General features: G+C 35.0%; 1 protein-coding gene across 1 annotated transcript in view; it reads right to left on the bottom strand.

Annotated features, from left to right (window-relative positions):
* Positions 1-573: 573 nt before the first annotated feature.
* Positions 574-24,160, bottom strand: part of LOC129220391 (sodium/potassium-transporting ATPase subunit beta-1-like) — a 126,991-nt gene continuing 103,404 nt past the window's right edge. Inside the window, exons 2-4 of the mRNA XM_054854805.1 lie at positions 11,859-12,027; positions 2,275-2,588; positions 574-1,218 (exon numbers count right to left, since the gene is read on the bottom strand). Coding sequence (XP_054710780.1) covers positions 574-1,218; positions 2,275-2,588; positions 11,859-11,919 — 1,020 coding nt within the window. The 5' untranslated portion in view covers positions 11,920-12,027. The remainder of the gene's footprint in view (positions 1,219-2,274; positions 2,589-11,858; positions 12,028-24,160) is intronic.

The raw sequence follows: 24,160 nt of genomic DNA, 5'->3' as shown, positions 1-24,160 counted from the left end.
GAGCAAAACATTTCTTTTTGTTTTTTGGCACGACAATTCTTGCGGGTCTACTTTAGCAAACATCCAACAGGCAGTGACTTATCTTACACATGGTGAGAAAAGGAAATAAGAGGAAGAACGTTACTTTAAATGAAGGAGATCTTCGAAAAACACAAATGGCATGCTTTCGTTACAGCACTGTTGCACATAATCCATGCTGCTTTGAAATAAAGATTTTTTTTTCTTATTAATAAGTTTTACCTGTTTGCTTTGCAAACAGTAATCCGGTTTGCTTTTGTTTTTCTTTTTTTAAATTCTAACTCAACAGTGATTCTGATAAATTATATTATGAGTGATAAACGGTAAAACTTGAAGCAAGTAATCTTTTAAAAATGCCCATAGAAACAAACTATTTAATCCATTTGATAAACTAATCGTACTTTGGGCATATCTGGTTGCCATGAACACTATAATCGCCTTGAAGAAAAGACCAAATCAAGAAATATGTATTTGCCGGGTGTTAATATTTTTACATGACTGGAAAAGTCTGCAAGCAACTGTGACAGCCACTTTAAATGCTTTTCAGGAACGCTCTCAATCAACGAGAAGATTGAAAGAAATTTGTCCGCTGGGAACTGCTTCGTCTGTGTGGTTCAAATTCTTGGCCCAAAATTTGCAGGTGACTGATATAGCAACTCCAATTGCTGGTTTCGTGAATCGAATCGCTATTAATGGGGACATGTACTCTCTTTGGTAACGAAACGGGAAGTATTTCACAGGAAATCCACGATCGGGGGTGTACTGTATCCTCCCCATATTTTCTTGGTCAATCAGGGTATCTCCTTGGCAGTCCAGGTAAACCATGTTGGTAATGGATCTGTCAGCGAGCTCCACGTAGTTCTCTAACTCGCGGGAGCTGTACGGTTCTGGTATCCATTCGCTGATGTTGTTGAACTCTAAAAATACGCATGGCTTTCCTGTGTCATATCCATAATTCATCGCCTTGCTGCATTCCAGCATCAAAGGTTTAATGTCGAATTTGCAAACTTTGTCTCCTTGGAGAAGCGGGCTGTTTCCGAAGCACTCGACAACTTTCTTGCTTCGAATATTTGAAGGTTGATACCTAGCCAGCAAATCATCTAGTTGTGAAGTCAATTCTGGCCAAACTCTGCCTTCAATCGGCAGAGTTCCGTGCACAAAGTTGATGACATTCCTAGGTTTGTTCGGCCTCGGCCATAGCTGAAATAGAAAAAAAAAAAAAGCTTATAGGTGGTTGTCGTGCCATAAACCATATGTTGTCATAAATTACATTTTATTCAAAAAGTTAGTGATACTGCTTTGTTGAAATTTAATAGGCTTTACAAGTAAAACACGCGTAAGTTAAAGTTATCAATTGAAGGATTTTCAGCTTGTCTTAGCTTCAAAATAGAGATATTCCCACTGGTAATACCCAGGTTAGGTCTAAGCCTTGCACTAAGAACTCAGGTCTAGTAATTAGTACAGATAAAACATTTATGAAAAACATGTTTCTCAAGTCAGTGTTTTTTACTTCTAAATGGGAATATTTTGGGGTGGGAAAATTATAAGGAAGATAAGTAAAACTAAAAAAAAAAAAAAAAAAAAAAAAAAAAAAAAAAAAAAAAAAAAAAAAAACCGGAATATATATATATAAAAAAAGAGAAAGTTCGTAATTACATCAAATATACGTATTTCAAATGGGACAAAAAAAATCATTTCTTCCTTTTATCTTTTTGGGGACGCTTATTCATAAAAAAAAAATCACACAAATGAGACAAAGATTTAATCGTCAAACCTTAGATACGTGTGTGAAATTCTATTTGCCAGTTCATAAAAGTTGAAACATGTATCTTTTCTGTTGGTGTATACGACGTTGGCTTTCTGCGCCGTGGTTCCGTGTTCTGAACTACGATGGCCAGTCGGTGGATTTTCGGGGTGCAGAAAATCGTCAACGCCCATGTCGTACAATTATGCCGCATATAAAAGATCCCTTAGATTTTTGTTTGACTTGTTAATTGCCCTAGTCACAATTAAATCCCTAGTGCAGTTTCTTATCGAAGAAATCTCAGCTGCCTCCACCTAGTGTAAAACTAGGCATCAGAATTGCCTTTGTCATTGACGTCCGCACCTTAATGGTTGCACATAAAAGACTAGATGTCAAATCAGGGGATATATCTTTTGGTCTTCGAAACTCTAAAGCACCTAACGCAGTCATATTAGAAAGAAAAATTCCTTTGATGTATTGCACAGTCAGATGAGTTGAATGATTTGACGTACCTTGACAAGCCTTATGCTGTTGTCCGGCACATCATAGTCATTGTCCTCGACAGCCAAGAGTGTGCCAACCAGGACGACAGTTAGGAGGACGATGGCCACGAGGACTGCAATCCACCACTTGACTCTGGACTTGGAAAACCATTCTCTGAGGCCCTTTGCGCCCTCTTTGGCCCCGGTTTTTTCTCCAGCCGGGGCACTGGAATCATTTTCTCGTCCTTCCGTCGTGCTGCCTTTAAGAGGAGAGTCTTCTGATGGATCTTCGAGGTCTGCTGGATCTTTCTTCAGGTAGTTCTCATCTGATGGGTACTGAGCATCTGAAAGTGTAGATGGGAAACAATGCAATCCAGGCAATACAATTTGATGCATATATCTACAAAAGTCAGCAAAGCGAAATTTCTTGCACGGTAGTGAATATAACAAACTCTTAACTGCCTCTTTGAATTGGGAACTTTACGATATACATTCATGTCCAAAAGTATTTTTACATACATAAATTATAGGGCTTGATTGTTTGGAATGGGACTATAAAACTACCAAATCTTTGAATTATAGAAGTCAGACAAAAAATAAATAAATAAATAAATAAATAAACTAACTAACTGGGAGAAGCATATGAAAACAGTCAGGACCTACAATGGGTTGTCGAGATAATGATTCTGATGATCATGACATAAAATGCCGGATTTCTCCAAAACTGCGGGTAATATTTTATAATTTTTTTCCTGGAATTATACCTAACATTTCTACACAAAGACACAGCCAAAAAAGTTAAAGAGTACTGTGTTTTTGTGCAGAATGACGCAACAAAAATTATAAATTGGGACAAAAAGAGTTCAGAAAAAAAATTATAAATTATAAAAAATTAACAAAAAGAGTTCAGAAAAAAAATTATAAAAAAATATATTAAGCGCTTTAAACTTAATGTGGAATGTGACTAGTACACAAATATTAGAATGCGTTTTCATGGTGGCAATAACGTTGATAACAAAGGTTTAAGAGGTTAGGCTTCATTCTTTCAACAATTCTGCCTTCAAAGCATTTACATCTCTAGGAGAAGGATGTTTACGTGCAATTGCTCTACCAGCGTAGTCCCATGAAACCTGTCAGTTTAAATCCAGGAGACTTGTTTTTTGAAACCTGTTTGTCTCGTTTCATTATCATTTTTATTGTTTCGTGCTAAAATTCTACATTATAAGTGATCTTATTTTTTTTTCTTGTAATTTTTATGTCTAACATTTGGCTCCATTCCTCCTCTTGTAACATTCCAAAAAAGGTCATAACATTATAGCTCGCGGTTTCTGAGAAATTCGTCAATTTATCAATGTACAAAGTTAACTAGGGACATAAGCAGGGGCGGACTGGCTGAGTTTGGCCCAGTTGGCAAAAGGATATTTTGGCCCACCTCTGTACAGTAAAAAAAGTTAAATTAACCATTCCCGGGTCTCAATTCTTTCGAGTTGGGCATACATGAAACCACCCCTAGTTCCGAGTTTCCTTTAAGTTCCTAAATCAAGTTTTAAGGTTCCAAAAAAAAAAAAAAAAAATCGTGAAACGTAAAATAAAGCTAACATTTACACATTTTTTATGTGCCTTCAACGTTCAAAGAAGGATACTAATGGTATTAGTCTGAAAAGGCACATGTTTAGGCTTCTTTACTCACAAAATATGAAGGACACGAGGAAAGGGATGAATCAAGTAAAGCCCCCCCCCAGAAAATTTTCAAAATTAGTTGATCTATATAGGCATAAAGAGAAAAGAATCGAAGGAAGGGATTCTTGCTCCCTTCCAATTTTCGGTAACGTAAAGGAGAAGGAATAGAAGGGGTCCCCCACAATTTTATTTGCTTAACTTTGTTTTTTCAAAATTGAAGTGTCTTTTAGTCCATGTTTGTTTACAATAGAATGTCGGGGGTTCTTACCAGAAATTCTCCGAAAGGGGAAGATTTAGAAATGCAATTTCAGGCTACCCTTGGTAAAATTAATGGAACAGGGAAGCATCGGGAGCTCTCTACGAAAAAGTTTCAACTTTAAACTATTAGAAAATGCAAAACAAACATTGGTCTCGTTTTAGAGAGGAAAAGGCGGCTCGGTGATCTCATTTGGGAGCATTTAAAAACTGAAGTTCAACTCCATATTCTACCCTATGGTTAAGTCCATATTCTACCCAATTTTAAACCACATTTAGTTACTAAAGGGAATTCGTCGATTTTCCTTTGGAATTTTTCGACGTTGAAATTTTAAAAGCATAATTTTATAATATGTTTGGAAACATTAAAAGGAAAGGGGACAGGTTTCTCGAGTGTTTCCCCCAAGAGTTTTTAGGAGAGCGCCGTGCATTTCCGCTTTTATGTTAACCTTTGGCCCTTAACTTAATCAACTCTCCTTGCCCCTTAAAAATGTAAACAAAACTTCATAAAAGCGAAATTTTTTTTCAAAAGGTAATGATTCACACTAGCCTGTCCTTAAAACGTCACTCTCACGTTTCAATCACTTATCCACAAGAATCTGATTAGAATATATCTGAATGTTTTAAGATTTATTTTTAAAACTACTCATCGAAAAGCTTTTCAATATTTTAAAAACAATTACTATCAAAAACACTTGAATTTGTATGTACCTAGGAAACCAAAAAGGAAAAGAAGCACCTTTTGTATTTTACAAAACTTCTCTTAAAATGTACCCTTTTATCTGAAAGCACACTGCTCCTTTTTTGGTCTGGGGGAAACACTAGTTCCCTTTGGGCATTTTTTTTCTGAAACTGAAATCAATTTTAGGCCATGGAGCGGATAAAAGGGTTACGGAGTTCTCCCACTAAAATTTCCATAAGTGAAATTTTAAGCTATCTTTAGCGACTTTCAGGGAATGGCGAAGGTTCGAAGACCTTGACAATTTTTCGATATTTAGACCTGAAAAACACAATTGAGGTCATTGATGCAAGAACCAAGAGCCAGGTAAGTCCAGACTCACTCATTTTTGGTAAGACAAACAAATAACATCACTTGTCTGGTAGAAAGGCTAATATCTTTTCCACATTATTTACTAGAAAGCAGAGGTCGGATATTGCATTTGTGTCCCGTTGTTGCACCAGTCGGAACTTCTATATTCTCCAAATGCAAAAATTAATTAAAAAAAAAGTATTGACTTAACTGGTTATTGCAATAAAGTCCTGAATTGTAGACTTAAGACTGTCGTTGGTGACTTTAGTACTACAAAAGAACCTCATACCTGAAATGCCTTAAGAACCCCGTTAAGACTAAATCTGGCCCTGATTACAACTAATGTTGCTCAAAAAGAAAACCTTGTCCCCCCTCCCCAGAACTCAGTCCTAAATCCGCTTATGTTCAGGAGCTCTCACTTCTCAGTCGAAATTTTGTCCTGTTTCAGATTCAGTTTATCGTAGTCCAGCTGCTTTTCCGTATGCGATTCCGACGTGAAAGTACTCGAAAAGCGATGATTACAAAACCAAAGAAATCTCTTGCAAACTTACAGCATTCAGTAGAATCTGTCACAACCATTGAATACCAGGAGTGTGCAGAGAAATTTTGGGGCCTGTCGCAAATGACTTTTACTCCCTCCCTTATCTTGTTTACCCCTACGTCTCTACACATATTTCATCCCTCATTTAAAAAATCTCTAGCCCCCTAAAGGCTCGGAATCGGGCCAACAAGTGTCTCTCTGGGCACGCCCCTGCTCATGTATAAACACCCCAATGCATGGCTTGCGCATTTATATCAGGGCCGGGGTCGCTTTGTCTGATGGTGCAGGCCCCTTCAATTTGTGTTAATAGAGGTACAAATATAAGTTTTTAAAGTTCTTTTTTTCGTCCTGTGCCCTTTTTCAGGTCAAGTTGGGCAGCAATCTCTCTGGCCATTCCTGTTTCCTCAATGTGGGAGCCATGGCCCCCAGAGTTCTAAAAACTAGAGAGAGTGTTGGTAAAAGAGGTCGGTTCCTGCTTAGGATGGAAAAAAAATTAACCCCGACTAGCCGACCTGGCCAGTCCGCCCCTGGACATAAGTGTGTATTATATCTGAAATTCTAATAAATTTCCCTAAGCAAGATTTAGCACTTTATTTAATTCACAGAGAAAAAATAAAGCAATGTTTAATTGAACAGATAAATGTCACGGAATCAACTTTAGCTCCCTTTGAAGAATACGTTCTTCAAGAACGAAATGAATTTGTATATAACATTATATTTCCAGAACCGCCGTTGATGATATAATTTAAAGGTAGAAGATTTAAGACAGTGAAACAGAGACAAAACAACTAGGAAGGTAAAATGAATATAGAGGATGCTGTAGCAAAACAAGTAACTGTAAAACCAATCGAAATCTTAACTCTTGACAGGTTGCTATTACTCAAGAGATACAAAACGAATCAAGTGCCCTTGTTAGCGGGATTGTCCTGCTTGAAAACCTGTATTTTCCTGACTTTAAAACCAGTTTTTTACAGTACCTTTTCAATTTTTTTTTTTAAATTTAAGTAAATTTTACATTTCTTTGAAACCATAATATGCATACGTATTTCGTAATCAATAATTTATTTTCAAAATTTAAAAATATTGTCTATTTTTTTAAAAAATTCAAAAATTTGAGGAAATTTTCAATTTTTTAAAATCCCTAAGGCTTTTTTATTTTTGCACTAATTTAAAAAAAAGTTTTTTGCCAAACGATCACTATAATCATTTCTAAAAATCTGTGCATTCATTTGCTTATGAGTTTATTAGAAAATTTTCTGTGATTAATTATGTAAAAAATCAAAGTTTTTTTAAAAAAAATTTGGTTTTTAAAGGTTTAACATGCTCTAAACATTTGAGTAATTTATAAAATGCTTATCCAATGCACAGTTTTGTCAAATATGTTATCCCAGTTGCAAAAAGTATTACTTTAAGGCTGTATTTTTAATAGAAAAAATCCTTAGGGACTCTAATGACATGAAAACACACGCAAAAAAAAAAAAAAAACCATCATCGAGAAAAAACAGTTTAAAGTTGTTCTTTTGCATAAGAACACATAGCGAGCATGGCCTAAAACCACTCATAAATTTTTAAATATTTGAACTAAAGCAATGAAACTTTTTCCCTGTGCTCAGAATAGTTTTTAGTTTTGAAATAAGCAATAAAATTTTTTTTGATCGTTTCATCATTTTTGAGGTTCTTTAACCCCTTAAGCTTTCAATAATTGCCCATCGTTATTATGATTATGTTCGATACTTGAAAATCGCTCGTCAAGGTATGACTAGTGAAAATTGCTTCTACGTTTGAACGAAGCCACTTCCTCTTTGATGATAGTTTGATTGCTGAAATTTTAACCCTTACTCTAGCGGATTTACCCTAAACTAATGTAAAAAGCGTTCATTGGTGACTACTTTTTCGTTTCTTTATTCTCCTACTAGTGGTACCCGCACGGCTTTGCCCGTAATAGAAAAATTAAAAGATCTTTTGGTTCGCCTGTATATTTACAAATAATGTATAGTGAATGTTTTCGCCAATTGGCTTGTACCCATGTTACGGTTCCACGTTATGATAATTTCGTATCTCGCCAATTGCCTTGTGCCCATGTTACGGTTCTACGTTATGATAATTTCGTATCTCGCCAAATGGCTTGTGAACATGTTACAGTTCCACGTTATGATAATTTCATAATTTACTGGTCCATCTTATGATAATTTTGTTCTTAAAATTAGAATAGAAAAAGAAACACATTGAATTTTCGAAAAATCGCTCCAAAATTCGAAAAATTGAAATTTCGAAATCGCTCGAATTCGAAAAATCGAATTTCGCAAAAAATTTCATGAAAATCGGCCGAACGGTCTAGGTGCTATGCGCGTCACAGAGATCTAGACATCCTGACATCCAGACAGAGAGACTTTCAGCTTTATTATTAGTAAAGAAAATGACAGTATTACCAGTAAAACAATTAAGTGACCGGATCCAGTTCAGCCTTGTCAAAATGAAGCATTTCCCTTCATTTCAAACATTACAAAAACATATTATCATGCTATGGCGTGAGTTTCATTGTTGATGACGTCAGAGCGTTACTCGATCAGTGAATTTGCTAATGAGGGTGAAGGTAGTGTTCTTTGGAAGGAGGAATCTGTTTTTGCTGGAAGGCCGAACGATGTTTAGACCTGCATAATTGCATTTATTTTTCAGTTATAATTTCTTTTCTCTCTCAAGTTTGTCGTTAGATTTTGTCATTTATATGCACTTTTGATTTCAAATTACTGTGAAGCTCAAATTCAGCTCAAAGCATCTTAAGAAAAAAAGGTTGACGTTGCAATTTTAGTCCAGTTTTTATACACACTACGCTTTCCATTCTAGATCGAGGTTGTCAGCTAGAGTTGAGAAGAAGAAATTGTAGTCAACAATAAAGAAAGCTTTAAATCGTCATCACTTTAACAGGGGTGTTTTCTTCAGCTAAAATATTACTTTTAGTCACAGAAATTAAGAGAATAAGCAAAAAAAAAAAAAAAAATCATGTAGCCAGAAAATACTTTTTTTCTTCCAACATTCCATTTTTAATTAATCTTAAAGAAATCAGATTTCTAAAACAAGATGTTTCATCGTGTGACGCCTCAAATGAAGAAAGCCGTCTTGGATCAGAGCTCGTAGTTGTCTTTTCTGGCAAGATATCGTCTCTTGTTGATTTTTCACTGAGATCAGTTATTAGCGGAAGGAGAATTGTTACTTTTTTAAATGGAATATTCATTTGACGTGACTTGGCAATATCCTGAAGCTTTGTTCTGGTAACGCTAGCGACTTGTTCATTTGTAAAGTCAGCATCAAAAGGAAAACAGCGAGAAAAAAGTAACTCACCCCATGTTTTCGACCACACTAATTCAGAAAAAAAATATTTTTTTAAAAAATGAGAAACATCCCAATTACTTCCTTTCATTTAATTTTATTGCCAATTTTATGCGACATAATTATTATTACTGTAAGTTTCGTAATCGTCGAGTTTAAAGAACAGATAATATCATTTGTTATCAGTGTAATTTTACACGAAAAATAAGTATGAGTCTGCTTTAAATCCAAAGCTACCTTTATTAGTGATAGATTATCTCGCATTTCAATAAACATTTATTGAAAAATATGGTAGTTCTAAAAAGAGATCAGCTCTTGAAGTCCGTGATACAATCTTTGAAGCTCTGTGTTGTCTGCTAAGTAAATTTGTTGCTATTCTATACAAATTTCTATTCATGTTTTCTATCAGCTGATTTATTAATGAATTCCAAACACGAACGTGCCTTTATTACCCGAAATGCATTTGACGCAAGTATACCATTAACATTATTATAATCTTCTCGTTTTTTTGCTGATTTAATAAGTTTGTTTACGACGGCAAAAAAATAAATAAATAAATAAAAAATAAAAAATAAATAAAAAAATAAATGGTAATGGGTGTTTTTTTACCATGTATCATATGTGTGTCAAAAAACATACTTGCGCTGAATATATATATATATATAAAACGGCATTTTTTTTCAATGCCTACACGGTTATGAAATAAAAACTACCGTTAACATATGATGGCGCTGCGGGCACATGTGTTGCGCAGAATCTCTAGCCTAGTAAATCCGCCTATCGCGCCAGGTTATAGTTGTCAATTCTATGTGTGCAGCGAGCTCATCAATATATTCGAACAATAATATTTCCCGTAAACTGTGCAATTCATGTTATATGATGTCACATGGTAGGGACGGGAGGGGGGTAATGCAGCTTGGAATCATCGCCAAATGCAATGTGTGTACGAAAAACTTTCATGAGTAACAACAACAAGAGAAAAAGGCTCAGAAACTTTGAAGAAAGATATCCAAGTGTTCGTGATGCATGCTGTCCGAGCGTTACAATACAGATTTAGCTCCCCAAATTCCCATCTTTTTGCTGACATGAAAATATGGCTTAGAGTATAAAAGTTTGGCTAAAACCTGCTTTCAATATTGACTATAAGAGTTGTTTTTATTGTCAGTGTGGTGTTCATTTCGCGGGTGATAGGACCTTGAAATGAAAGCAGCCCTCGTGTAATGTTATACACCTATTCCTATTCAGAGTCACAACTGACTACAACTGTATTTATGTCGAGGACTGCATACTAAGTGACTTGCCTCCATTATTTTATATACCGATAGATGGCAGCACCATCACCGGATCGAACAGTTAATGAGAATTTAGAACTAGTCCAAGAGCTGATAGCTACCTGGTGCTAGCACCCCCAGAGGCATCGTTTCACTCGGAGGACATTGAGACCACGAGCATATTTAACGTCGCCCAGTCCCCTTTAATGACGACGGTGGATCTTTGACCATCGAGGTTCGAACTCAAGACCCTCCGGTCCCGAATCCGACACTCTACCGATCGGGCTACCACAGCCCTAATGTTATACAACTACCAACATGTTTTTATTTGGGTGCATTCGGAAACAAGGATCGGTCATCTCGGTGCCACCGCAAGCGTACGGAAACGCTTGCGGTGGAACCGGTGACGTCACTGACCAGCGTTCGGAAACGTTGAGGTCGTTTTCTGGCGGTCGACTTTGTAACAACCTGTCGCACCGCTGTGTGGAAGCGGTTAGCGAGATCACAAACGTCACGAAGTCTGTGTTGGCCAATCCGGTCGTGTTTCATGTTCTGATCGTAACGACGTGACTTTCACGAAAGTTACGCTTTGATTGGAGCGTCGTTTGTTTCTGAGCTAGAACTATCGCGGTGTAACCACGGGCGTTCGGAAACACAACTGTTCTACCAGGCTTCCTAAAGAAATTCCAGATTCGTCATAACCCCATCGGACTAACCACGCGGTGTAACCGGTTGATTGTTTCCAAACGCAGCCCTAGTGAGTTAAATATTACTAGCTAGTAATAGTAGAGTAAAATATAAGTAGCTGGTAGAGGTAAAATAATATATTAGTAGTTAGTAGTAGTAGAATAAAATGTTAGTAGTAGTAGAGTAAAATATTAGTAGCTGGTAGAGGTAAAATAAAATATTAGTTGTTAGTAGTAGTAGAGTAAAATGTTAGTAGTAGTAGAGTAAAATATTAGTAGCTGGTAGAGGTAAAATAAAATATTAGTAATTAGTAGCAGTATAATAAAATATTAGTAGTAGTAGAGTAAAATATTAGTAGCTGGTAGAGGTAAAATAAAATATAAGTAATTAGTAGTAGTAGAATAAAATGTTAGTAGTAGTAGAGTAAAATATTAGTAGCTGGTAGAGGTAAAATAAAATATTAGTAATTAGTAGTAGCAGAATAAAATGTTAGTAGTAGCAGTAGAATAAAATGTTAGTAGTAGTAGAATAAAATGTTAAGAGTAGTAGAATAAAATGTTAGTAGTAGTAGAATAAAATGTTAATAGTAGTAGAATAAAATGTTAGAAGTAGTAGAATAAAATGTTAATAGTAGTAGAATAAAATGTTAGTAGTAGTAGAGTAAAATATAAGCAGTTAGTAGTAGTAGTGGAATTAAATATTATTTGATAGTAGTAGTAGTAGAGTAAATTGTTAGTAGTTGGTATTAGTAGTTAGAGTACAATGTAAGAGGGTGAGAGTAAAAAAAGATCAATTTCTTAATAATGAAAGAGAAAAGGCTCACCATCTTTCTGAAGATCTTTGTTTTTGTTTTCGTTTTCGCCTTTCTCGATGTCTGTGTTCATCCTCCGCTGGGGGGTGGCCCTACGCTCCCTTCTTCACCTCCCCCTAACCGACAACAGCTGAAGGTAAGTTTTTGAAGACTTGTTTTCTTCAACTTCAGAATATTTTCCCTGTAAAAGAGAAAATTGAAATCAACGTAGGAAAAGAAGATAATCAGAAGATATAGTTCTGTACCGGGAACAGAAAGGCCTCTAAGGGGGCATATTCATCTCTTGCGCAATTGATCGCGTTTAGTTCGATCGAATCCTATCTTGCAATGAGGCATTGAGAAATTGGATTCTAGAAATAAAATAATTTCTGGATGGGCTAGTGGTAGTTAGAATACGATCGAATCGGACACGATCGATTATGTTAGAGATGAATATGCTTCTTAGACACAAAAACGAAGGTTTTTTTTAATAATGGGTCTGCATTAGACTATTTAACCTTTTGCAGATCTAGTGCGATCCCCCGATACGGCATCCAGTCTTTTATGTTTAAGGCGCAGATGTTAATGGTACGGATAATTTTGACGACCAGTTTCCACCACATGGAGGCACTTGGATTGTCTACAAAAAAAGAGTTTACCTGGAGAAAAGTTCAATTTTTTCCTTCTTCGAAATGATTCTCATTACTGCATTGTCTTTTACTGGCTCATAAAATGAAAATATGCTATCAAAACCTTAGTGCTCTATATTTCTAAATAGAGGCATCATCTCCAAACACGATTGATCGCGTGCGATTCCATCGAATTCTGTATACCAGTAGCGCAGCGAGAAATTACCTTCTCCCCACCCAGAAGGAAATTTCTCACTGTACTATTGATAGATAGAATTCAGTTGAATTTTCCTCAAAATAGGACCTCAAATCCCTAACTTGAAAAGTAAATAAATAAGTTAATAAAAATGGACGCAGTGCTATCTACCTACCACGGACTGAACGTAGAAGGTGTGTTTCGTAAAAAAATATACATAAATAAATATATAAAACTCACATACTCACATTTGACACAAATTGCAAAACTAACGCTTTTGTAGAAACATTAAAGACTACCAAAATGTGTATGCAGTAAAATTCCTATTATGCTTAAACTAACGGGACAATTTTTTTTGTCCTTAATAGGAGGGGTGTCCGCAGGACAGGGGTTTAATAATGTTACTTGCCTTAGAATCGGGGAATTAGAAATTGTCCGCAGTTGAGGGGAGTCCTATAGGAGGGGTTTTACTGTAGTGTGGCTCTGGTAAGTTGAGCTATGACCTTGACAATGTTTACCTCTGTTTAGGGTAATAGGGAAACGTCATTGATACTGAGTTGAGCTGGGTTACTTCCGTAGTGATTTGATAAAAGGCACAGTAGAACTTCGTTAATCCGGATCCCGTATATCCGTATCTCCAATTTTCTTCTTATCAAATATGTAGAGTTGAAAAATATTATTGTTGGAACTGAAAATAGAGAATTTGAATTATAGAATATTCTCAATGTTTGGTGTTCATGTTTTGATTACTAACGTTTTTTATTTAATGTTTATGCAAATTAACCTTGTTCTATTTTTCTAATGGCTTTACTTTTGGTGTGGCAACAGTGTTGTCTAATGTATAAAACTGCCAGTGTTGTGGTAGTCAGGACTTGTTTTTCCTTTTCTTCACGCGTGTGTAAACTAACCATGCTTTTAATTTGTTTTAATAAATAGTTTTGTTGAAGTTTAATGCTGTCTCTCGACTTTAAATTCAGTAAAATAATGATGAAGTAAGAATCTAGGCCATTGAATCAAATGTCCCGTACCTGCAACAAGTTAAATATGTGTTTAAATTTAACACTTATCTTCACTTCCACAAACTATGATAGCAAGAACGGAACTGTAAAAGTGCCAAATATTCGCTTTTTACATAAAATGCACTGCCAGCTCAGTCATTCCACCCGAAGACTGCAGTTTCGTGTTTATTAGCACTCATCATCCCGGAATAGGAAGTGCCTGAGCTGAAGGTGGAAAACCTCTTATGGGAGTCAAGAGTGCCAAACAAAGTGGTAGCTAATACAGAACTAACACTGACCCGACGAGAGACCGAAGCAATAGTTCGGTTCAACTCGAAGATTGCAGGAAAGGCATGGTATTTTCAGCACGTTACCGCTCTATAGCCGGGGGCTAAGGCAGAAATACACCGCCAGCTCAGTCATTCCATGCGAGGACTGCAGTTTCGTGTTTACTAGCACCTCATCAGCCCGGAATAGGAAGTGCCTAAGCTGAAGGTGGAAAACCTCTTAAGGAAGCCAAGAGTGCCTAAATTTCACGTATTTCTGCCTAAGCCCTGGCTACCGGGGGGTAACTTACTGAAAATTAGCTAATTACTTTGATAAAATATACAACGCCTACGTAGGTCGTGCAATACGTTATAGTGATCAAATCTCCGCGAGCAGGTAAAAGGAAGTATCTGAAAAATTTTCATTTTTTTTTTTTTTTTTTTTTTGCGTTTTTGTTATCTATTGTACAAATACAAATACAAATTTGACGACCAGCAACAGGCTCTTGGCCCAGCTAGGCTGGTCATAGTCAATTTATTAATCCCCAATGAAGATCAATGGCCCTCTTAAAGCTATCCACCCCCTTGCTCATTACCACCTCTTCCGGTAAGCTATTCCAAGTGCTCACAACCCTACTAAAGTAGTAGTTTTTCCTTATTTCCAGGTTAGTCTGAGATTTAAATAACTTAAAACAAAGACCACTCGTCCTGCTTTCGGTGCAAAAATTTAATCCATTAACATCATTCATTTTGATAAACTTAAAGAACTGAATCATGTCCCCTCTGATCCTCCTTTGCTCCAGGCTATACACATTAATCCTATTAAGTCTGGTATCATAATCTAAATTTGAAAGTCCCCTTACTAGTCCAGTTACCCTTCTTTGAACCCATTCCAATACACAAATATCTTTCCTCAGCTTTCCTCGTTAGCTTTATTGTACACTAGTGGTACCCGCACGGCTTTGCCCGTAATAGAAAAATTGAAAAGTCTTGTGGTTCGCCTGTATATTTACAAATAATGTATGGTGAATTTTCTCGCCAATTGGCTTGTACCCATGTTACGGTTCCACGTTATGATACTTTCGTATCTCGCCGATCGGCTTGTGCCCATGTTACGGTTTCACGTTATGATAATTTTGTAATTTACTCGTCCATCTTATGATATTTTTTCTTAAAATTGGAATAGAAAAAAAAAAAAAAACTACATCGAATTTTCGAAAAATCGCTTCGAGCTGCGCACCCTATGCTAAAAACTAACTTTGTGCCAAAATTCATGAAAATCGGCCGAACGGTCTAGGCGCTATGCGCGTCACAGAGATCCTGACATCCAGAAATCTTACACGCATCCTACAGAGAGACTTTCAGCTTTATAATTAGTAAAGAAGCTTTGTTATTTGGTTTGCGTGAAAAAAAAAAACGTCTAATTCCAACTTCCCTTTTGTTAGTATAGAATCCAAAACGCATTTCTTCAAATGTCTCGAAAATTCTTTACTGCGGATACTGCCATTTACCAGCCCACGGCAGTAATAATCAACATAGCATAATTGGAGTGTGAATCCGCGCCCACTGCAGCCGAACTATAAGTGTTAAAGTGTTTGCTAGTAGAAACCCTATGTTAATTTTGTTACAAAGCGTCGTTTTTTGCTGTTACAAAAGATAAGTCTGCTTATTTTCGAATGTGTTTCACTTGTTACCCGGATTATCCTCCTTTTCGTTTATCTGGATTGCCTTTGGTCTCAGTTAGCCCAGATAAACGAGGTTGTACTGTACACATCCTTTTCTAAATGAACTCCTATAGAAGAGGTAAACATTGTCAAGGTGATAGCTCAACGCTCTGGAGCCACACTCCAATTTAATGTCATTTTCTCATTATTGGCAGCGCTAAATTATAACATCACTTGAGTTTACATCGAAATTAACAATGATTTCCCCCCAAAAAGGGACAAAAGACCCCCTTTGGAGCATCCGAATGCAACCAAAAAGGGAGGTACACAACTAGACCCCACTTGGAGTCTACGTACTAAATTTCAACTTTCTAGGACGTTCCGTTCGTGTGTTATGCGATAAACATACACACATACGCACATACATACGTACATACAGACGTCACGAGAAAACTTGTTGTAATTAACTCGGGGATCGTCAAAATAGATATTTCGGGTGTCTGTACGTTCCTAGGCATATATCCACGTGTGATAGGAATGAAAATAAAACTCAACATTCATTCGGGGGTGAGTAAACTGGAAATTAAGGTCGATTTTTGAGTGAAATTTTTTTCGCGAATACAATACTTCCTTTTTTTGTAAAAGGAAGTAAAAATGAAAAAAAAAAAATAAATATTTTGTTTTCAAAAACATCTTATGGGAGTATTTTCCTTACGTCCTCTTAAAAGAATTAAAATAAATAAATAAATAAATAAAAATGAATAAATAAATAAAAAAATAAGAAAAAAAAATAACGACAGCTTCGAATTATGCATTAGGGTTTTGTTTTGATAAAAGCTTTTCTTTTAAAGCTTTTTTGACCTAGAAACATAAAATACATTAAAATTCATTTACCAAATGCACTTTAAAGTATCCAGTATTCCCTTCGACACTTTTGAATGTAGTTACAGCTAATTATAGTTATTTATAAAAACAATACTTTTTAAAGAATTTTCGATTCAAATACGCTGAATATTTTTTGTCTTGTATTTTACTGCCCCTATTTTAAGAAAAAAAAATCTCATTTCTCAAAAGTGGAACATAAATGCAATAAATTAGACTTACAATTAATGAATTCGTCTTCAAAGAAGGTATTTAAAAAGCCACTTAAAAAAAAACTTTTAAATTTGTCTCATTAAAACGAATTGCTTCTGATCTTGAATTATCAAGAAAAAGACTTAAATAAAGCGCTCAAGCGGGGAAAAAGAATTCTTCTATTTAATCTTGATCAAAAGCAATTATTTTTAATTAGCATATTACCCTTTAATTTCAAAACGCATTTTAGAATATTTTTCAAACATTTCTGCAGAGAAAAGGCAACGTTCACGCATTTTATATGCTGTAGTGCATATTTAGTATAGGTCCAATTTGGAAATGTTATCCAATCTCTTCCTTCGATGCAAGAAGTCTTACTTTTTAAAAGAATGCTTTTGCTCGGGGAAAAAAAAATAATTTGAATTTTGTCATATTGAATTCAAATTATGTTTTTCGCAATCACAAGTGTGTGTGTATGTAAGCGTGTGTGTTTGTGTGTGTGGGGTATGTGTGTGTGTGTAGGCATGTGTGTTTGTGTCTGTGTGCAGGCATGAGTGTGTGGGTAGTTATGTGTATGTGTGTGTGGGGGTATGTGTTAGTGTGTGTAGGCATATGTGTTTGTGTCTGTGTGCAGGCATGAGTGTGTGGGTAGTTGTGTGTATGTGAGTGTGTGTATGTGTGTAGGTGTATGTATGTGTGTGTAGGTGTATATATGTATATGTGTGTAGGTGCGTGTATGGTATGCGAGTAAGTGTAGGATATTGGCGAAACCTGGAGACGGCTTTCGCTAGAGGTGCAGCATCGTGAGGACCCGATCGACGGTGATGCTGCGGAGGGTGGCGGTGGGAAAAATGATAGGAACGTCAAAAACAGTCAAATGAAAGCAATAAGCAATCGTGATTGCTCTCTCTCTCTCTCTATACATACATATATATATATATATATATATATATATATATATATATATATATATATATATATATATATATATATATATATATATATCTGTTAGAATAGTTTTCCGATAAATAAACCCTTAAGCATAATTTCATTTTCAGAAATAAATAGGGTTGTTAAAACTAGTAGCATTTGGTATATGACGTTAAAAACATTTTCATAGTATGTGTACTTATTTAAAAAATCCAGGCGAACTTTTATGGTTCTGCTTCAATTTTTTAAGAGAAGAGGGAGGGGGGGGGGATATATGAAAAGTGGTTTAGTGACCTAGCTATTTAATGAGCCTAACCATAAAAAACATTTTTTAGTTGTATCCGTTTTGGAATGGATAGAGAGAAGTTACTGTTGCAAGAAAAACTTTTGAAATCTTAATGAAAATACAAAAAGCTATTCATTCATTGGTCGGATTACCCTAATTCAACAATTTTTCGAATTGAATTTTAGAAAACGAATAAATAAATAAATAAATAATAAATAATAATAAAAAGAAGGGGAAAAACGAAAAAGGATCATTTTATTTATTTATTTATTATTTTTGGAGCATTTAACCAAAAGTTGTTGCATAAGGAACCTTTTGTTTGTGAGACAATGTTTTATTTTGATTGCTATAAAAAAATCGACTGAAATTAGACGTTCAATACTTTTAGAACTAAGAGGGTTCTTCGAAAATATTTCCCGCTATAGAATTTGCAACTTGAAAGAAACCTCATCATAAATCCTGAAAATATTGATTTTCCTCTCCACACTGTCTGCATTAGGAATAGAGGTTCACGTTCAGCTTTATTGATTTATGATAAGCAAAGTATTGGGAATTTTTTGGCACAAAAACAGTGCAAAGATTGCATTTTCAAGCTTATAAATAAAAACAGTCTGTTCTGGAAATAATACTGAAGTCAAACTTATGTTTTAATGACATTATCTTTCAGATTCAGGAAAACAATCTTAAAACCAATCCAAGTAAAACTTTTTAAAAAAAATACCGATAAGGTATTTTTTCTGCTTCTTAATATAAATATAAATTCTTAATATAAGTTACGTAATTTGGATGAATTTCATTTTTAGTTTTACCATTATGTTGCAATATATTAGAACGGTTGGTAAAATTCAGTTAAGCTTTAATGTGGTGGTTTCCTTCAGTCAAAAGTACTACTTTTAGTCATTGAAATAGATAGAATGAGCAAAACAAAAAAAAAAAAGTAAAATAAATAAATAAATAAATAAATAAATAAATTAAAAAAATAACATGGACCCAGAAAATACTTTCATTTTCCCAACAATTTTTTTTTTAAATGTCCAATTTTTCAAACAGGGCGTGGTTTTTATGGTGTCACAAATGTTGCACTTTGCCGCATCTTTCTACTACGTTTCCACGTTATGATAACCAAGCAGGGAATTAAAATTGCGCTCTACGCTTGCTATCAACCCTATCGTTGCCAATACACGTGAATAAAGATGCGAATTAAATATTTTGTTCTGTGAATGGCAACATTGAATGGCATTTCATCATTTGTGATGTCACACGACAGAAGTGTAAACAATAAAAGCGCACCGATTTAAGTAATTTTTTAAAAATATTAAACTTAAATAAATTATTTAAAAAATGGTCGAATCCTATGTTTTTATGCACGTTCTTTCAGAAAAAAATACCTTTAAAATTTTAGAAACGACCCTATTCCATATCGTAAAATGGGGCAACTTTGGGGCACTTTTCAAAGATTTATTCTGTTCCTATTTTTACGCTCAAAGCAAAAAATATTAAAAATCATAAACATGTCAGTTAAATCTTCCTCTTACAAGATATGGCAAAATAATAACTCTAGCTGCTATGGTAATTCATAAAAATGAATTTTGATTTGTTACATTTTTATCCCATTGATTGGGGTAACATATTGGGACAGTGCTTTGCACCCATTAAAAACAGTATGAGATATGACTTAGTACCCATGATACCCCTCCATTATTGTGTCGGTGCATTATCTACGTACATTAGAAACAACAAGGAAAAGGAAATTTGTTTCATCCTAGAATATTATATTTAGCATGTCATAAGAACAATTGGGTAAAACTCAAGATTGCAGATATTATTTCGAACTGTGCTTTGAAATGTTACTAGACAAACAGATAGTGTAACCTTAAACACTTTTTAAAGTTTCGTTTTTATCAACCAAAGACAAAAGATCACTGCAAACTTGCAGCTCTTTAACTAAAAATTTCTCAATCCCAAAGTTACCCCGTAAAAAGATAAAAAATACAGATAAAAGTTAACCCGAGATTGGCTCGCGCGACCAAGACGAACGAGAGTGCTCGCGCAGGGTATCTCATACCCGAGGAGGTTTTTTAGAATTTTCGAGTTCAATTTTTTTTTTCAAAAAGGTTGAAAATGCGAATAAGAGAAAAGAGTATAATTATAAAATACTTTATTAAAAGACTTGCATTCAATTTCTTCACTTTTTTTACAAATGCATGCCATATGGTCCATGCAAATGTTTTTGTCACATTTTTCACACACAAATTTGGTTTTTGTCTTTTATATTGGGGCTTTCAGTACAGCTTTTGTAAGTTAACTTTGCTTTTTTAGCAGGGGATTCAATGTCTTCACTAGATCCTAGTTTTAATTTAAGTCTCTTGGAAGCATTGCGTATGCTTTCGTTCAGAACTGTAGCAGAAATACTCGCGCAGGGTATGATACACCCGTAGAAGTCAATTCCAAAGAAACTAATTTTAGAATGTCCCCACCGTTTCTACCCTTTCAAGGTTATGACCTATGGGTCAGCTACTCAAGGAATCGTCCACTTCCAAAAAAAAAAAAAAAGGTGGGGAGAAATTTGATTGAATGCAAAGAGGTGGGTATGTCATACCCTGCGCGAGCAATCTCGGGTTAACAATACAGAGATTATAAAATATAAAACTTATAATAACATGGTAACTTCTACAGTAATCAATGGAGGAGGTATTTATCACTGTGTATACAGACCTGAATGTAATTTGGTGTGCGCAATTCTTGAGGCCAAGCAAAAGTTTCACCAAACCAAAAATTTTGAAAACCAAATGGCAAAAACAACTGATGTCACAACAAGTGCAGTTGACTAGGGTTCTGATAACTGCTGTCAGGTAGCTGCACAATTCAGGTACACTCAACAGGCATGAATGTAAGTTGAACCAAAGCAATGTGTCCCACAGATAATCCCGTAAACTAAAAATTACCCACTGTCCCGAAGTTAGCCATCCGGTCCAAAAGACCCATAAAGTGAAAATTTATTTGTATTCGTACCACAGTGTATAAGTTCTTCATTTTGAACATGTTGGATTACTTAAAGCGTAGTTTTACATGAAAAATGGCATAAGTAAATCCTAAGGATTATTCTCCCCTTTTTGATAACTTTTCATCGCAAAAAAAGTGCTAGTAAAGCTCATTGTTTCTGATTTTACAACGTACTGTCTGACCATCGATTACATGGAAAGGCTAATATCCGGTTCAAAGGCGGAAATGGACGTATCTATTCAATTATAGGGGTGTTAGTTGGTTTGTTACAGATGTGCACTTTTGCCTCTCTATTATTTAACCCCAGTTTTGTAAAAATGAAAATTTGCTCACGGCAATATTTTTTAAATCAGAAGTATATTCGATCTATATTCTCACGGCAACAATTAATTGATTTATTTATTCACAACAAAGTATTGAGCTTACCATTTTGCTTTTACGTTCCTGAATGAAATGAAAATATTTTCTTTTTGTTGTTTCCAGGGTAACTATTTTTGTTTCCCCTTATTTTATTTTTGAGAATGCAATAAATGAATAAGGCACTAGTGACATTATAAAACGCCTGCATCAAAATCCCATCGTTATTTTCACTTCTCCCCTGCTAGATTCATTCAGGTGGAATCGTCTTTACTTGGCAGATATCCAAATTACATACAATACGTGGTCAAACAGTATCTTCAATTTAAAAGCTTTATAATCGCTTCCTTACTACTTTAATTGTGATTGGCATTAAGATTGCTTACAAGTTACTCGAGCGTCATTTCACACGGGTGAGTTAATCATTTTAATAAATTTCTTTAATTTTTAGACAATACATTACTTATTTGTCTCTCGATTATACGTATTTTATATTTATGCATTCCTTTCTTTAAGTCCCGATGCATTCCTATCATTTCATTGCAAAAATACATTGTTTATAAGTCGCAAAATAGCTGTTATGCGTCGTTTTACCTTCCATAAAAATTGATAGGTATCTGCTTGTTAATCTTTCTTGGTTTCAACGGGAGTTGGGATAGATTGTAGTCAAAAATCTTTAAAATAGAATTCACAAATAAGTGTTAATTAACTATTCGATAAGAAAAAAACCGCTGCAAATGCATGGTAAATAGGAGCTAAGTCTGTATAATAAACGATATCAATGCCCTAAGAATTATACAAGTGCTAATATTACCTGCAAAACATAACATTCATGTCGGGGGAGACGGGGTACAGTTGATACAGGATTAGGTTTGAGTTTTAACACTAGAGAACGTATGAGCCCAGAAATAAAAATCTTTTGAGTAAGTAACGGGATTAGGATTATTTAACCTTCGTACGCTGGAGAAGCTGTTGTTTTACTTTAAATATTTTTTTTGAGATAGTTATTCTAAAGAAATTGGTTTTGTGCAACAAAGTAAATTGTTATGGTTTGCTTTCAACTGCCGTATAACGTGTTTAAGTAATTATATCATATTAAGCAGGATATTACTGTGTTCCTTGACTAGGACGTATGATTTTACCTAAGAGAATTTGCTTACATGGTTCATTCTACAAAAAACGCGCTTTTTTAGGTGCAGGGTGGTTGGTTTCAAAAATATTTATTTTTAAACACTTTTTCAAGAGATTTGGAAAAGTATAACAAATTTTGAAAATCATCAATACAAATTAATGGTGTTATAAAAAAATTTTTAATGCTTTTTTTTTCACTGAACGGAGGGATACTTATATGCCTCCGTTACAGGCCCCAACACATTTCATTCCGTGTCCTTTTTCATTTATTTACTCAATACAAAAAACTAAAAGAGATTAAGTAGTGAAATTTAAATTATTTGATGTTTTTTGAGCAATCATGATTGCTTATTGCTTTCATTTGACTGTTTTTGATGTCCTATCGTTTTATTTTCCCTCCGCCACCCTCCGCACTATCACCGTCGACCGGCTGGCTCCTCACGATGCTGCTCCTATAGCGAAAGCCGTCTCCAGGTTGCATCCATGTCCTACACACACGCGCACATACATAAACACACACACAAACACATACACACATACACCTATACACACATACACCTACACACACATACACCTACACACACAAACACATACACACACAAACACATACACACACGCATACATACACACACATACACACAACTACCTACACATTCCTACCTGCACACAGACACAAACACATATGCCTACACACATACACATACCCCCCCACACACACATTCATACACACAACTACCCACACACTTATGCCAGAACACAGACACAAACACACATACACATAACCCGTACACACAAACACCCCCCACACACAAACACACATGCCTACATACACACACTCGTGATTGCGAAAAACATAATTTGAATTCAAGATGTCAAAATTCAAATTATTTTTTTTTAATCTTTTGAATCACTGTCTCGGTATTTCTTGTATCCTCCGTTCAGGATTTAATTAAGTAATAGAATTTCCTATATACGGCAGGTACTGGCAGCTCATTACAGAGGTTTAGAATCACAAGTTAGCCCTTTTCAACTCTGGGTCTTCATAGTGAAGCTAAAGACCTGAGTGTGAAAGAATTTCAGCATTATTCTCTTTGAAGTTAAATAGGTCCTTAACTTTGTGTATCCTCCGTTCTTGAGTTAAAAAGGAAAGAATTGTTTGCGTACAAAAACAAAATTTTATAGTTAAAATTGAATCACTTTTTTTAAAGTAAATTCTAAATAACATGTTGCGTTAACCTTAAATCAACACAATGATCATATCAAAACATAAGTATTTGTAGCCTCCGTTTCTGTTTCCTCCGTTACAGTATAGATGTAATGGAGGATATACAATCAGAAATGGAGCATACAACTTTCTTTAAAAATCCATTTTAAGAAAGATGTGTACATTTTAATCATTTCAAATCGTGTTCCTCATACAAGATGCAATGTTTATTTAAATGAAAAGTTTAAAAATAACATTTGAAATATATATTTACTCTATCCGTTAACCTCCGTTTACATCCAAAATTTTAACTACAAAAGAAAGTTACAAAATAACCAATAAAGAATGTGACTAACTATGTGAGAGTAAAAGGGTGCCTAAAACGAACAATATAAAGTAAGTTTTAACTTTGATTCACTGAAAAGTTAAAAACATTGAAGATTTTTTTTCATGAATTCCAACTTCAAAAACCTACGTTTTTTGTAAAATGACCCACAATCGCAGCTGTTTTTTTCTTTTTTTTCACCGTCTTTGAGCTAACGCAATGGAGTTGTTCTGGTCAAGTTCATGCATCGCACTCGGGGCAAATTGATACGT

This window comes from Uloborus diversus, chromosome 4 (genome assembly GCF_026930045.1).
Source record: "Uloborus diversus isolate 005 chromosome 4, Udiv.v.3.1, whole genome shotgun sequence".
In the NCBI taxonomy this organism is placed as follows: domain Eukaryota; kingdom Metazoa; phylum Arthropoda; class Arachnida; order Araneae; family Uloboridae; genus Uloborus; species Uloborus diversus.
Note: the sequence above shows the minus strand (reverse complement) of the source record. Positions and strands in the feature narration are given on the sequence as shown.